Source organism: Vanessa cardui, chromosome 26, assembly GCF_905220365.1.
Source record: "Vanessa cardui chromosome 26, ilVanCard2.1, whole genome shotgun sequence".
Taxonomy (NCBI): domain Eukaryota; kingdom Metazoa; phylum Arthropoda; class Insecta; order Lepidoptera; family Nymphalidae; genus Vanessa; species Vanessa cardui.
Genome location: NC_061148.1, coordinates 4,263,380 through 4,281,445, shown reverse-complemented (window position 1 = coordinate 4,281,445; position 18,066 = coordinate 4,263,380). Strand labels below are relative to the sequence as shown.

The 18,066-nt window shown below is 31.4% G+C and overlaps 1 protein-coding gene across 2 annotated transcripts in view; it reads left to right on the top strand.

The window, feature by feature from the left end:
• Window positions 1-1,715: 1,715 nt before the first annotated feature.
• Window positions 1,716-18,066, top strand: part of LOC124540841 (serine-rich adhesin for platelets-like) — a 73,283-nt gene continuing 56,932 nt past the window's right edge. The window contains exon 1 of one of the 2 annotated variants that reach the window (XM_047118567.1): window positions 1,716-2,129. In XM_047118567.1, the coding sequence (XP_046974523.1) occupies window positions 1,946-2,129 (184 nt within the window). In that variant the 5' untranslated portion in view covers window positions 1,716-1,945. Of the gene's footprint in view, window positions 2,130-11,158; window positions 11,278-18,066 lie in introns of those variants that run through there. The other variant, XM_047118568.1, reaches the window with a different exon arrangement.

The window sequence follows — 18,066 nt, the reverse complement described above, 5'->3', positions numbered from 1 at the left end:
ATAAATAAACTAAATAAAGCATGTTACGTAATATAGATGGTATCACAACAAACATGGTGGATAGTTACAAAATGTTAATGTGTATGTGTAGTGATGTGTGGCTGTGTGAGTGTGCTTAAGATACCTGCGCGCGCGCATATACAGGTGATCGTGTGCGTTTCGTCAGTACGACACTGTACACTAAAATAAATATATTATTTATAATAGTAAAAAAAATTACATACCGTAGGTTGTTTCCGAATTAAAAATATATATATATATATATATATTGTAAATAATCTTGTTAAATATTAAAACAATGAATGAAATATATATATATATACATTATTTGTACATGATAATTAAATAAAAATATATAACTGAGTACGTAGGCATATATTCATATATATGTTCATTCAAAGTAAATAAGAATACATACTAAGTAACTCTCTTTTGGCTGGAAAGATATCGTTCCTCTCAATATTATCTAATCTCAATGAAAAAACCCATTCATCCGATAATACTGGCCTAAAATAAACTAAAAGTATTTTAAAAAAATAATACAAACAGACAATAAACGACCATGGACATAACGGAAGGTCGGAATTAAATAAAAATAAAAGACTAAGCGTAGACAAAGGATGAGGAAATAAAGAAAACCTATTTAAACAGATTAACAAAAGGTGTAATTGTTCTGGGGGCCGGTTCTTTCCACTCATAGCGGTAATAATACGTGACTGAGTCTATTTCCAAACAAAATCGACTATTCCTTACATAATTTAACGTCAACTTAATCGCTAATAAGGACTGATACTATTTCGATGCAACAACAAACAACAACAGCCCACTACTGGGCTAAAGGCCTCCTCTCCCTTTTGAGGAGAAGGTTTTTAACATATTCCACCACGCTGTTCTAATGCGGGTTGGTGGAATACACATGTGACAGAATTTCTATGAAATTTATCGCATGCAGGTTTCCTCACGATGTTTTCCTTCACCGCTGAGCACGAGATGAAATATAAACACAAATTAAGCACATGAATCAGCGGTGCTTGCCTGGGTTTGAACCAGGAATTATCGGTTAAGATGCACGCGTTCTAACCACTGGGCCATCTCGACCTATTTCGATGCAAAACTGACTGAGAGACAACTGGATTGATATGTTTGTAGAATAGAAAAACAGCTGATTTATAGCGTCTCGATTCGATTACGATAACCGGTCAATTTGTTTGTATAATTTGGGGTACTGTTCAGTATTTGTACTTAAGTCATATAACATTTTCGGTCTCAAATAATGTAAAGTACATATTCATACTAAAATATTTTTGTTGCATAAAAGTATTTTATTATTATTATTCCAACGCCATTGGACGAAGATGACTTACTGGTAGGAGTGGTAGGTGACCTACCAGTTTGGTGTGATTCGATGTTATTAATTAAAAAAGAAACTTGAACGGTCGTTAAAGAATTAATTTAAATTTAACGCTGAACATAAATTTCTAATAATCAATTCAAATATATACACAATTACATTCATATTTGTAAAACACTCAGTATGATTGTGTATCATAATGATCTTTATTTAAAATAATTAATAAATAATAGTAAATCTGTTTTACGTACAACAAGCTATAACTAGTTGAATATAAAGATATTAATTATTATGCTTGTACTGCCGCTTTAACGGCCATCATACCAAAGCCCAAACATGTTTTCCACACACGCTCCGAGTGTCCCACAATCACAGTCTATTCACGAAGCCACCGAACCACTACGTAACGAATGCGCCATAGTCGACCGCGCGGGCTGACGCGGCGCACGCCTCTGTCGCCCCTAAAACTTATCGTTAACTTTCAAAATTCGAAGTTTAAATTTTAGTAATGTGATTGTTTTTTTTTTTTTAATTTTCGTCAAACTTTCGTGCCATAATAGTGATGTTCCACTGTGTTATTTAAGGAAAAAGAAAATGGGTGTTCTATTAAAGTTATTTCTTGTGACGGTCGTTTTGCCGTGTGTTTTCGGGCAAGCACAAGAGGAATGTTTTGGCGCGGGCAGCGTAGCCGGGGCTGCGATAGGTGCTTTTATAGCAGCATTTATTTTAATCGGTGCAGCGTATTACTTGAGAAAATTGTATTGGAAATCCCGCAAAGGTAAGATGTCTGTTATTATGTTATTATTATGCTACTTTTTGCTCGAAACGCCCGCGGCGTGGACGCTCAAACGTCGAGATGTTACCCACGTAGCTTAAACTTTAATGTCGTAAGAGGTAATGACCTTTTTCAATCGTTTTGAACATTCCATAGAACGTAGGTAATAATAATTATTAATAAACATATATACTATGGTCCGTACGTATTAATTCATAGGAAAATAAAACTCAATAAATTATTATTGGAATAAAATTGCCGAATAATCTTAAAAGGTTCATTATCGATCATTTCATGAATTCTATATCGTCCACTACTGACCACTAATGACCAATGACATAAGCTAAAGTCATTTGGATAAGAAGTTGAATATTTATATAAATCTATCCACCCGAGTATTTATAATAAATATATTCAACATCTTAAATAAGCATAAAAACGCTTAATTATCTGTCTTCATTCTTATCTTTAACAATACGTTCTTTGCATAAAATATTTCACACGATATATTTACCTCCTAATATATATTTTAAACACTAATAGCCAATGACTGTAGATACGTCTTGTAAATGTTGATTAGAGGCTTTACTACCTAAACAATGTTGTGTCTACTATCGAATATGAAATCAATGATGTCAGTAAGATAGACCACTAACTTACCACTCGCATAAGGATTAAGCAGCTATTACATTCAAAACTTCGACACGTAGTTGAGACCACATACCTAAAACATCTGTAGGTATTTAATTTCGAACCTTATTTAGATATATGTAAGGCATATTTTCCATAAAAGGATACGTCCTGTCGTGTTTCGTTCCGTTTTCAGATTTGTCACAATGCAATAAGGCTGTTTTTGCGTTGCCATTAATTATATGTAAAATCTGGTTTACAACTACGTGTTAATAATATTTTTGCACCTTTGCGATAGCGTCAAATAATAATGCAAAACTTTCTATGATTTCTCTCGTGCAATTATCGCTTTTGCTTATTGAAAAGTATTATTTATGTTGTATGCATAAAAATAAATATTTATTCATTATTATTTATATCGATGTTTGTGTATTGTGAGTTAAATGTTTATAAAATAGTATGTCTTAAGTCCGAACTACCAAAGTTTGTAAAAGCAGAAATTTGGAACATTTGTTTATCGATATATTACGTAAGCTACTTTAAGGGAGAAATTTGGAATGGTGACTAAGTATTATAAAATGTATTTGTACGAAGTCGTGACGGATAGCTAGTATAGTACGACACAACTTAGATGTAGCATCGGCAAAATGCGTAAAACCGATCACCTCCGAATTGAGTACGCTATCCCAAATTATCAATATTTATTTCTCATGCGAATATGATCTTTGCACAAACGTTATAACTTGTAATATCATATGATCTAATATATTCGTCAATTTGACGCGTCGATTTACAAGCACTTGCTTTCTCTGACGCGAATCTATAGCGACGAATAGCGTCGAATGGCGCGATAGGGAAGCTATTTCTATTGGTTGTGTAAATCGGCAGTAATCGATTTCATTTTCATTCCATTGCATTTTCCGATGCTACATCTAATTTGTGTCGTACTATACGTAAATAATATCGGTCGACTCAAAAATATAATAGATTTTTTTGTTAGGAAAAAACTTTCGTTTTGAAAAAGTAGAATAGAGAGGTACACCTGTGTTGACGCACACACTTGTGCACATATATCCTGCATTGGCTGGTTGTGGCAGAAGGCTTCACGTCAGTCAGGACGACATCAAGTTCTATATACAGAAGTACATTATAAACCTCAGAGATGCTTGCACAGATTTCAACTCAGGATTTTCAGAGCTTGGTCTATCCAATGAGTAAATTCAGCTATATCTAACAGATCGAAAACATTTTTAAGTAAATATGACATTGTAATTCATGAATGTTACGTTAATAGTTGAATTTTAAAGCTGATTATACTCTATTCTAACAGGAGACAAGCCAAATGAACAATATTTGAAAGTAAATTGACGGTTTTGCGAAAAAATGGCGTTTCAAACGATACTGTTATCGGAATTTTGAAAGTGGAAATAAGTAGTTAATTGAAATAGTGTTGTATTATAAATAAAGATATATATATATATATATATATATATATATATATATATATATATATATATATATATATAAATGATAAACTCTTAGTAGTGTAAATTATAGATGATTTATTAGCAAATCGCATGATATACTTAAATTCCTAATTCGTTTGGAATAGACAGTACATTCTCTAAGACGCACTCTATATACATACAACAACAACAACAGCCTGTAAATTCCCACTGCTGGGCTAAAGGCCTCCTCTCCCTTTGAGGAGAAGGTTTGGAACATATTCCACCACGCTGTTCCAATGCGGGTTGGTGGAATACACATGTGGCAGAATTTCTATGAAATTTGTTACATTAAAGTTTCCTCACGATGTTTTCCTTCACCGCTGAGCACGAGATGAATTATAAAGAAAAATTAAGCACATGAATCAGCGGTGCTTGCCGGGGTTAGAACCCGCAATCATCGGTTAATATGCACGCGTTCTAACCACTGGGCCATCTCCATATACATATATAGGTTTTATCTATGTTAGATACATAGTTTTTTAATTGTTTGCTGTGGTAAATGCCTCGAAGGCACTAACATAGTAGGTATATAACCTACTTCGCTAATGTTTTACGCCTAACCAATATTAACTTGAAGATAAGTGCTAAGATCTATGATAAGATAATACCACCACAGATTAATAAGATGTTAATAATAATTAAAAAATATATAGTTTAATATATATTTTTAATAATTACATTGTGCATGGTAATTACTATTTTTGCCTAGATCATTTTGAAATGTTAATTTTTTTTATTTTGGATGTGATATTGTATCTATTGTTAGTTGTTTTAATGAATATAAAATATACATCATACTCGTCAGTACCACGTATGTTATACATCTACATTGCATTGTTTGTAGTATGAAGGTTTAGTGAGCCAGTGGACAGTCGTGAAACATCGTAAATGATTGATTGTATTCAGCACTTTGACAGTGCAAGGAATGGCTAATAGTGCATTTATGGATGAAACTAACCACTAATCTGGTGTTGGTGAATTGGTGATCAGCCATTAATCTGTATTTATATTGAAATTGAACGTGTAAATTGAAAGTATAATATTTTATGATGACTTGACTATTTTAAGAGAAACTATTGCATATATATAATATTAATACGTGAAAACGTAACTCTTTTGAAGATTATTGCGCAAACGGAAGGAAGAGTGGTGTTTGGCGCGATTAAATTAATATATAATATGTTAAAAATATATTGTAAAATTAAATTAATTATGAATAGATTGTATGGTATCTGTTGGGCTAAGCGATAGATTTTGGAACGCATTCCAAATACGAAAACGTGTTTTTAAAATTCATAATCGATTTTTAGGCTCCATATTTCGTGCCTCCGTATTTATACTTGAAAAATATAGAGTAAAAAGAAAATAATATTGGCTTTGTAGCAAGTAATATCGTATATTTTAATTATCTAAATTGGCACACATACAATGTAATTAATTATAATTGTAATGAATATATCTTTACAAATATTAACCCAAATTTTTTAATAGCAATAAATTTCGGTTTAATTTGAACTAATGCGCGATCATTAATAATAAATTATAGTAAGACACAACTTAGATGTAGCATCGGCAAAATTTGTCAAACCGATTAATGCAGATTTACACAACCAATAGAAATAGCTCCCTATCGCGCCGTTCGACGATATTCGTCGCTATAGATAATCGCGTCAGTTCAACTCGAGAAAGCAAGTGCATGTTAAACTACGTGTCAAATTGACGAATATATTAGGTTGTATGATATTACAAGTTATTACGTTTGTATAAAGATCATATTCACATAATATGTATTATAATCGTTTATAAAAAATACATTGGTGAAAAAGGCGTATTATTCGATACAAGATTTTGTAGATGATAAAAAAGCGTGGAATTAATACCTGTTGACTTTCAGGCAGGATATATTAATTTAATAATTGTATTAACTTAAAAATTAACTAACATGACTGTATTTTTTTAAATGTAAAAGAAATGTGTGAAAAAGAGTAACTACTGAGTTTCTTGCCGGTTCTTCTCGGTAGAATATACTTTCCGAACCGGTGGTAGCTTCACTTAATTGTTAAATGACGATTCAAAAGTGCTTGTAAAAGCCCACTTTAATAAAGTATACTTTGATTTTGATTTTGATATTGATAATTTGGGATAGTGTACTTAATTCGGATGTGATCGGTTTTACGAATTTTGCCGATGCTACATCTAATTTGTGTCGTAGTACGATCTGTAATAAAATTAATCTTCAATATAATATACGAGTACGTTCAGTTAAATTTTTTGTTTCGAAGAGAAATCGTGAAGCTTCGCATACAACGAGATTAACTTTTTACCCATTACGCAATTATATAAAACATGCATGCAATTTAACGTGACAAGGAAATAAAATGTTTAAATTATTTTTATAATATTCGATTGCGTAATCTTTCAATTTTTTTCAACGTTTGTTGCTCTTATATTAAGAGGCTCTTCTTTAAAATGTTTTCGTATACCTGAAGATGTTTTTATTTCATATCAAAATAATTTCGATTCAATCGACACAATACCGAAGTGCATTTAACATAACAGCAACAACAGCCTGTAAATTTCTCACTGCTGGGATAAGGCCTCCTCTTCCCTTTGAGGAAAATGTTTGGAACATATTCCACAACGCTGTTCCAATGCCGGTTGATGGAATACAGTGGCAGAATTTCTATGAAATTAGAGATATGCAGGTTTCCTCGAGGTGTTTTCCTTCATTAAGATCATTCATCATTAAGATGCATTCGTTCTAACCACTTGGCCATCTCGACTATTTAACAAATTGAAAGGAAAAAGTTATAACAAATCTCATATGTGTAACTAGTTTTCGCTCACGTCTTCATACGAGTGTTTCAGTCTTGGTGGTAGAGCTTGCTTCGTAAATAATATCACTAAAAAAGACTACATTATTTAACTAGTAAAATATATATAGAGTAAATAATTTAGAGAGAATTAATAACGATAAGATACTTAACAAGATATTTGTTTATAGTTATTGATACTTTTTAATCTCGAATAGTACTTAGTATAAGGTATGAATAAAATGGATTATTCAAAACAGCCAGCCAGCACAGATAAAAAATTAATACAAAATAACTATCTTGTATCAACAAGAAATTCATTACGTCGTATAATGTTGTTGTCGCAAGAAGCGCTTTACACTTTTTAGTGTCCCTTGTCAATGGAACAAGTTGAACTTACCATAGAGTAGCCTACTAGCTAGTAGATTATCCATACATATAATGAAATTGGAGTGTCATGTTTGTTATATTGAAATAATCGCTTTTTACTAAATCTTAACGTATACACGGTAAATATACCAAAATAACATTTGTTAAAAATTTGTATTTGTGTATCTGTCTATTTTTTCCGGCTTATCTCTTGAAAATACTGGATCAATTTTGATGGAACTTTCACTGGAAGACATAAGTATAACACTTCTATTGTATATAATAAACAAATTGTTATTTTACTACTTAATCAAAAATATATGTATACTCATGTTATTTATTCGTTTGTTATGTAAAGAAAGAAATCACTTTTTTTAATGTTTATAGTTCAGCCCCATTATAAGGCAAGTTCATTATTTTTTATAACGCATTACGTGTAAGTATACTGATTTGTATTGTAAATTTATTATGAGTTTTTACCGATTGAGTAATATGTTACGAATGCAGTGTGTGACCTGTTGAATGTTTTTTTTTTCATTATATTAAGGTTAATTGGATACATTAATACGTGTAACGGAAATCTAATTATCATATCTAAATGGCTAACATATAAAAGCAATAAATGCATCTATTATCAATATTAATGTTCTCGTTTTTGTCATTTATGCTTAAACTAGTAATAGCCCGCGGCTTCGATCGCGTTTTAGGACGTTTGGTTGTCATGTGTTAGGAAAAAATGTCTTTTCTTGCAATTCAAGTTTGCTTCATTCCAAATTTCATCAAAATCGGTTCAGCGGTTGGTCGTGAAAGAGCGACAGACAGACGGTTACTTTCACATTTATAATAGTAATATAGATTTAATCTTCAATAGTCGTTATTGCCCAGTGGGTAGAAGACGTGAGTTTTAATCTAAGACTGTGGGATCGAACCCGAAAGAACGAATTTACGGACTTTTCATTTGCGGTTTTAATTCATCTCTTGCATCTGCTTCAGGTGACATTTTTATACATTATTATTCAAGGATGCTGTTAATTAATTTATTTTTTGTTATAATTATAATTAAAAGCGGAATGATCGTAGGCTGATACGGTAGTATCAAGAGCATAAAATAGAAAAAAAAAGTTAAATTATCTTTCAAGAAACATCAACATAGCATGATAAATGCATTCCAATCGATCAATGACAGGAAATGCTTATCCGATGTAAATATGGCGTCGTTAATAGTGCACAATGTTTTCACTTTCGAATATCCGCGATCATCTTTCTTTTGTTATGTAAACGCTGTTAATTTGCACTCGACTGTATTGCCGGCATGACACTTGTGTTTTGTAATCTGTCGCCAATAAAAGCCCGGGAAATGTTAGTCGTAACTAATTGTTCTTTTTTTGAAAAATACAATTTTTATATTTCGCTCACAATAAATTTGACGTTTCATTTTTTTTTAATAATTCGATTGTTTCATGACTCAACATAATATGCAGGCTTTCAAAAAAAAACGTGTCCTTTTTTTAAATTTGCAGCCGTAAATGCAATGATCTCACTGGCATGTGAGCATACAGATTTTTTTTTATTTAACAGTGTTTTAAACTGATAAATTTAGATTTGAAATTTATAGATTATATTCGTTTTGTAATAAATGTGCCCCATTTTAAAGGCATAGATATTCGCCGTTATGCCTGGATTTATTAGACGGATTTGGAAAGATTTTCCATTGTTAGCCCAAGTTTTTCAGTGGTCAGGAACAGTCCCGGAAATTCAAAAGCGGGTAAAAACGCGCGCTCAAACTAGTTTGCCTATGAAGTTACATTTGTTGCTAATATAATTCACATCTATAGAATTGTTTATCACATTGTATTAAAATGGAATGCTGTCAGCGTTAAACTAGTTTCTTGACCTTGTTTTTAAAATATAACTATTTTGCAAAAATATATTTTAATTTTATAATACGCTATAATTCTGCTTATTAATTAGATAATAAAATTGTTATAGTTATTTTGAATGAAGAATTACGTTTTATAGCATGAGATGTTTCACGACGGCTTTCGTGAAGGAAAATCAAATTTTTCAACTGCGTAGGACATATGATGCACAAATATATCTTTATTCTATTCCAATAGGAAAAGGAATTAAGATAACTAAAGCTGAGATTTGTGTATGCCATGCGAGTTGCTAATAACTTATCTGTATTGTGCTCTTCTAACGGTTCTTGACTATAATGTATTTACTTGTAAATTGTAATACAACACTATTCCACTAAATTACCTATATCCACTTTTTTTTTTAATATGTCATTTATTTGTGACAAGAGGGCACAGATTATTTCGCCAATGTCAAGTGCGATGGAGAAAAAGACGTTGACATTTAAAACGTCATCTTTTCGCAAAGCAATAATTAATATCATAGATTATTTAATTTAATTATTTAGAATTATAATGACATCGTGTCACTTCGATTCATGTTCGAAATTCAAATTCATATGTTGTTTGTTTGGCTTCTGCGGTCGGAACAGACTTTATTGGTTACTAGACGTTGTCAGTTAGTTGAAAGATATTTATTGACATATTTGGAACGAAATTTATATGACACAAAAATATTGGCTGAATATATACGAGTCGCAATCCAACTTGTACCTAAAAAAAAAGTTGATTGACAGTTATTATAACTGGCTGTAAAACATCTGTACCAGATGGTGTACAGGTATAGTGCATATAGGAATTGGTGTAAAAGGTATAATACGACACAACTTAGATGTAGCATGGGCTAATTTTATAAAACCGATTACTGCTGATTTATACAACCAATAGAAATAGCTCCCTATCGCGACATTCGACGCTATTCGTCGCTATAGATTCTCGCGTCAGTTTAACCCTAGAAAGCAAGTGCACGTGAATCAAAATGTCAAATTGACGAATATATTAGATCATATGATATTACAAGTTATTCTTCTTCCTAGTCGTTTCCTCATTACAGAGGGTCGTGACTCGTGACCACCATGCGTGTGACTCACCTGAACACTATATACAAGTCATTACGTTTATGTAAATATTATATTCACATAAAAAATAAGTATTGGTGAGATAGCGTACTTAATTCGGATGTGATCGGTTTTACGAACTTTGCCGACGCTATATCTAAGATGTGTCGTACCTACTATACATACAGCATGACAAAATAACTTTTTCTGTGACTTTAAGTTAAACTTGAAACTTATTAGTTACGTTACGTACGTTAGTTACGTTATTTTATATCTGTTATATATGTTATACTTAGATTAGTATTGTTGAGTATCGTTTGGAAGAGGAGGTCTGTGTAACAACATAATATCTTAGTTTCCAAGATGGCTTTGGCTATTTAAGAAATGATTAAATTTTTAGTGTTAATGTACGTGGCCCAGCTGTATTATGCTACAAAAATAATATTACCTCCAGTAACCATTTCCTCGCGGTGGTGACCATTTATGAGTCAAATATCTAGCGGAGTACAAGATTAGGAGCTCATTGAAAGTCCAATAATAAGACCAGTACTTAACCGGCATATCGTCCTATGTAAACACTTATGTGTATAAATACAATCTATTTATGAATTGTTTACTAACACATGAAATTTGTTTAGATACCGCTGATATCGATAAAAATTTTATCGAAAATCTTATATCGATAACATATCACTTATGAACCCGATAAGTATAATCTATGGTAATATTTTCAGTCTGTGATAGGATTCGCGTCAAACACTTGTATTACGTAATTTTATTATAATCGTTTTAATTCAGTATTATGTCAATTAGTGATGTGCCAACACCACCGAGTCGGAAGTTGAGGAATCGACAAAGTGAGTTTTTAATCTGTTAAGTATAGTTATTAATTATCTTTATTTAACATCATTGAATCGATATTTGGAAAAGGAAGACACGATTGTTTAATTAATCTTTCTCCAAACATGCTATGTGTTGTTAAAAACTCTTCTCTATAACTATTCCCTGGGATATAATTATAAATTTCACTATGTTTACAAACAAATTGCTATGTGTACGATATTATGCAATAGTTTTAAATAACTAAATCGGGCTGAGATAGCCCAGTTGTTGGAACGCGTGCATCTTAACCAATGATTGCGGGTTCAAACCCAGACAAGCACCAATAATAAGTGCTTAATTTGTGTTTATAATTCAACTCGTGCTCATGAGTGAAAACATCATGAGGAAACCTGCATGTGTCTAATTTCATCGAAATTCTGTCACATGTGCATTCCACCAACCCGCATTGGAACAGCGTGGTAGAATATGTTCCAAACCCTCTCCTTAAGAGGAGGCCTTATCCCAGCAGTAGGAAATTTACAGGCTGTTCTAACAACGGGTATTTATGCAGGAAGCGCTTTGCCTTTACGTAAAATAATTATCGTTTATTTTCCTTATTTAAAAACATATTTTATATTAAAAACATTTGAATTTCATAAAAAGTATATAAATAAATGTTACCATCTATATTTATAAACTTAAACCTATACCTTTGCTTAAAGATAACCAAAAAAAAAAAACAAAAGCTACAATTTCAAAGGAATGTATCAACAATGTTGCCAGAAACAAAAACAAAGAGCCTAATTATTTTCGGTGAGTAAAAAACCTTTGGCATTCGAAGGACGGTGACGTCAACGCCCAGGTATTGATAATAGCTTGGCGGTAGAGTGGTTCTTTTTTTAAATTATAACTTCTTATTGTTATTGTGTGTATATTATGGAGGTTTTATATCGTGGACATGAGTCATTATTAGGAATTAATGTTGCCATAGTTCTTATATAATATTTCAAAATCAAAATCAAAATAAACTTTATTCAAGAGTGGTTTTACAAGCACTTTTGAATCGTCATTTAACAATTAAGTGAAGCTACCACTGGTTCAAGAAACTCAGTAGTTACTTTTTCAACATGTAAAAAAAACAATCATATAAGTTAAATACAATATTATATGTGTGTAATGTATCCTGCCTGGAAACCAACAGGTATTCATTCCATGCCTTTTTATCATCTTTAAAATCTTGTATCGAATAATACGCCTTTTTTACCCATGTATTTTTTTAAACGTTTAGAATTTACGAGACGGCAAAGTTAAAAATGTCTGCGGAATTATATTCAACAAAATAATACGAATCGTGGATATCTAGTGTAACGAAGCATCTTTCTAAATATTCTATTAATATTATAAATGCTTGTTGTTACTCTTTCGCGAAAAAACTACTGAACGGATTTGGATTAAACTTTACAGCTATAATAATAAGGCAGAAACATTTCGGCTACAGTTTATAGTGATTTTATGTAATTTAGTTCTAATATAACGATACATATCAAGTACCCGCGCCAAGCCGGTCGTTAGTATTAGATATTTCTTACAGATACAATGGTTCTAAATTAATAATGGGATGAATTTAATGAATAATGAATAAATATATACATACATGTATATAATATGTAAGTGTGGTGACGTTAGAAGTCTGAAACTTATATCGTCCTGCGCTAATTGTCTGGAGTGTAAGGCGTGATAAGATATACCGTATCAAAACAATATATTGCTCACAGACAATCATTAAAAATTAAATCAGTGTATATTAGCCATATTGTACTTTCCATTATCTTTCATCGGATTTAATAAGTTTTTTTTTTATAGTAAACACAAAGAAAAGACTTAAAATTATACAGACAAAATATAAATTTTAATATTCCATACAATTCACTAATAGCTCTTCTTTATTTATTAAGTGATTTATTTATAAAAAATTATGACTATATTCAAAGCCATTTTGTCACGGATCCATAGTCAATACCATAGATTATCTATATTCAAGATATCACCAATATCTTCCTTCTACCAATTCTATTAAATTCAATTCTTGGTTTAATGGCTTTTAGTTGTGCCAACAGGGCACAGATTATTTCGCCAATGTCACGTAGGATGGAGAAGACACGAAAGAGATTGATCGGAACAGTTGAGGAAACAAACTCAATTAAATTTTGAAGACTAGCATAGTAGTAGTAATTTCCTTGTTAATCCTTAACCTAGAACAACACAAACATTAAGGGTTAATAATAAGTTACAATAAAATAATTGTTAGTACTCTAAACTATATATACTAAAATATAACACTCAATGGGACTATTCACACCTTCCTTCTACCAATGACAAGACGTATATTCGAATTGTCAAAGTCAAATTTGTTTACTTTTTTAACTCCTGTGATTGTAATAGACTATACAACGTACAACGAACGCACGTACTATTAGATATACTACATAGTATAAAACAAAGTCCATCAGCCGTGTCTCTCTGTCTGTATGTTCGCGATAAACTCCAATACTACTCAACGGATTTTCATGCGGTTTTCAGTTATACAGAGGGATTAATAAGGAATGTTTTTGTGTAAATAAGTTGAAATAGAACGACAATTGTTAAACATGTCGGAAAAAGCTACAAACAAATATAAATAAAAAAAAACTTATGTCCCCGTGCGAAGCAAGGGCGGTCACTAGTAGCTTACTTAAATGGCATTCCAAGGCATGACGGTCATTAGCTAGGTGATAATGAAAGTTTAAATACGGCTAAATATTAATTTTACACGTGTTGATCGTGTGTCATTACACACGATCAACACACAGATAATAATAATAAATAAAAAAAAAACAAAAGAAACATGTAAGTAGTGTGTCTTCTTAACGTAGTAATATAAAAATAAATTAATATATGTATATAATAATATACATAATTGCAGTACAAAGTTCTATTATGATGTATTATTAAATTCCATATAAATTGCTAGTAAGAATGGTGTACTTTTATTGTTATTATTCATAGACTATTACAACATCAAAATGTATATGGTCTTAACCCGGGATTTGTTTTTTTTTTAATTTAATTTAATTTTATCAAGGTAACTATACTGTAATGCCAAATGGATTGCTAGTCTATACTTATTTAAACTTAGTGTTATCCTTCACATATAAATACAACTTTTAAATGTATATTTAGAAAGATTCTCATTAAAAAAAGATAAAATACGTGTATGTACCTACTAAATGAACAAACGTCTTTGTTGTAATGCCTAACTGCAAAATACCAAGCCATATTTATGAAACTTATTACAAAAGATGTAACACCTTTTGAAGGCTATGTGTATGAATGTATTTGATATATATGTATTTACAGAAGAAGCGTTTCGCTTTAATTTTTTTTTAAATTTAATTTACTACATCCACGGGCTCGCAGATGCCCGTGATTTTTTACATTCTATAGTAAACATTTTGGCGTTTTATATTTTATACTAAACACCAGCAGATCTTCGCTGGAAATCACTCTTGTCGTCTCCTTGGGAGACGTGGCCCACACTGACATTTTTTTTTATTTTAAAGTAATACATACATTATCTATAATAAATAATATATAATAAAAATATGTAGCAGTATATGTGTAATTCACTTTAAATTTGGGGACTTAGCATCTTGGTTCCTAAGGTTGATGGCACCTTACATCTTTACATCCAGTAAGGAATGGTAATACAGCACCATTATCTATGGGCGGTGGTGATCACTTAATATGAGGTGGCCCTTATTGTCCGTCTGCCTACCTATAGCATAAAACATTTACATACAACATTTTATTTTCTTGTAAGTGCCTGATAAATATATCCCACAGTTTGAAACAAGTAATATTATTTTGAAGAAGATCCAAAAACTTCGTACGATTTGTATTTTGCATACAAATTATAAAAAAAAGGTTATTTCGTTTCCACGTCTCACAAACAGGTTATTAAATCGTTGAAAACTTTTACATCCTCCATAAAAGTAAGCTTTCTATAGGGTTGTCAATGGCATATGTCAGAAATAAAAAAAAAAAAATTAGATTTAGCTTTTTCGATTTTTTTTTAAATAACCCAATTTAATAGATACTGTGATTCTAGAGGAAGATCATTGTGTATAATACATGGACTATATAGTAAAGAAACACTGACCTTATAGAAGCTTTTCTAAAGTGATGTCGTTTATAAACAAATTCTGTAGCTTATTTATCACCAGTATTGCACCCGTGCGAACCCTCCCTGGGTTGCCAGTATTTTATATTTTTAAAGTGGCAACCCTACTTTCAAAAAACAAGTTCTTATCGTTGAACATTAATGGCGGGTACTAGTTGATTCTGTCAAAGGTCACTGGTAGACGTGTTCTGTAAATTATGCATAAATTTTACCTGACCACTATAAATACATATCTATTAAAATGTTGATAGTAAATAATTCGAAACATGTTCACAATAGAATTCTTTTGCTTGTTTGCTTTTGTCTTTACTATTAAAAGATGACAAAGGTCTTTAAACGTTCTGCCAAATAATTCGATTCCACAGTAAAAAAATGTTACGTGTTTTCTTCTTGTCATTTTTGACTTAAGTCAGTTAACGTACAGCCAAGTCAGATTCTGCAATAAAAAAAAATGGTTACTGTACAAACGTCACGTTGTTTTATTCAAGCTCGTTGTTTAACTTAGGTGGTAACAAGAACCGGTGTTTTCAAGTTATTAACGTTGAATTACATTTAAAACATTTTATGAATACTTTGTTTAATCGTTTGTCAATTAATGCGTTTTAAAAATAGAATAGTTTTTTTTTTAAATTTAAATTTCGTTTTTCAGCAATTTGTTCCATTGAAAGTAGTATTTGTTTACATGTATTGAAAAAAAAGGTCTTGCCATAAAGGGCCAATGCGCGTTATAGCTATGTGGGTCAGCTAAAGAATGCCGTTCCACCGGCCGGGCCCCACCTGCGGACGAACACCCGTTTATATTACGAGATTACGATTATATCGTTGATTTTTTTTAATGACTAAGACTTTTATCCTGTTTACATCTTTGCTAAACGATATTTTTTTAATTTCAATCACCATTTCAAATTAAGCAAACTTGTTTTACAATTATTTTTTTAATCTTATCAGAATTATTTTAATATTAATTGTATTAGAAATTAACACAGGAGTCTAAGTTTTATTTAGTGTTTGAATGATTGCTTTCTGTTTTTCAAAGTATTTTATTTGGATAGCATCGAAACTATGAAAAAAGATATTCAAGAAAAAGAGTTAAGTACACTTACTTAATCCTTGTCGTAATAAAAAGGTAATAAGCAACATTAGATCCTCTTGGAAAAACATGCTATTATCTGACAGCCAATTCTAGCTACGCGCTCATTGGTCAAATCAAATAACGCGCGCTTTCTCTGCTTCCTGTTACATATTTCCGTCCCATTTCACGAAATCGCACTTACAGTTTGCAGAAGCAAGAGAAAAGATATTAAACCTCTTTGAACAAAATTATAAAACAACATTTCAGCATACTCAAATTCTATTTTTAAAAATCGATTTCCCCATAACCTAATGAAGAAATGAAAAATAAAAATACCGTCAGATTTAATGTTAAAATGATGCCTTAGTTTTGCATTCTAATATAATGGCCACAAGTTATTTAAAACCAGTTTCAAGTATAAATTGCAATAGAGAAATCTTTAATTTCTACAATCCAGAGACAAATAATGGCGAGTCATTTGTGTCTTCTATAATAAACTTGCTTTCTTCGTATTCAGTAAACATTGGATTACCTAGGCTCGACCGAGTGATCTAGAATGATTTGAAAGCATCTGTATCTCTATTTCCGTATCATGTGATTGCATACACGCAACTTGATTTATATGACTATATATGTATATAATATGTAACATATCGATGTGGGAAGGTTCAAAGATAGGATAGAAATATGTTAACACGTTGACTGACTATATGATTGTTTCTAGTTTCGGATTATTCTGAGTATAGTTTTATTTGATACTAGCTATACCCGCCCGCTTCGCTGGGCATTAGGCGCAAAAAAATATTTTTTTAATTTTGTACTTAATTACTGATCATCAACAATGTACAAATAATAAAAAAAAAAAACAAATAAAGAGGTAAAAACATGCGAGATCTAATCAAATTCTTAAAAAAACATATATTTAATATTCGTCATCTATTTCATCTCCTTCAATGGTGTTCACGAGGCTACAGATTGGTCATAACACCCATAAACTTATACGATGTTCTATAGGTACGATGAAATTTTTAATTAAATTTCTATAGTCTGTAAAAGTTTGCTTCAAACCAACACTTCCTTTTATCCGATTCTGTCGAATATCGATGTTATTACATTTACAACCTTGTCAATACTTGCGAACGTACGTCAAAGCATCCTGAGCGTATTCGTGCATATGTCTTGGACTTCCACTATACGAAGATCTTTGTCCAATATCAGCAGCTACTTTATCATTCGATATTGTATCTCGTAAATAAATGTACTCTTTGGCTCAGAGTTTTGATTGTTTGTATCGAAAGTAGTTTAATCGTTCGTTCTTGTCCATAGCGTACATGTCAACAATGAATTGTTAAAACAGTTGACGACACTTCAGAATATGGTTAGATTGATTATCTTTAATCATTCTACGATACGCAAAAAAAATCCATACAACTAACTCTTCGATGTCACAGAGCCTAGTGAGAATATTTTCATACAGTCCCAGATGATATCCATCTTCTGCTTGCATAAACATAATTGGATAATCGTAATAAT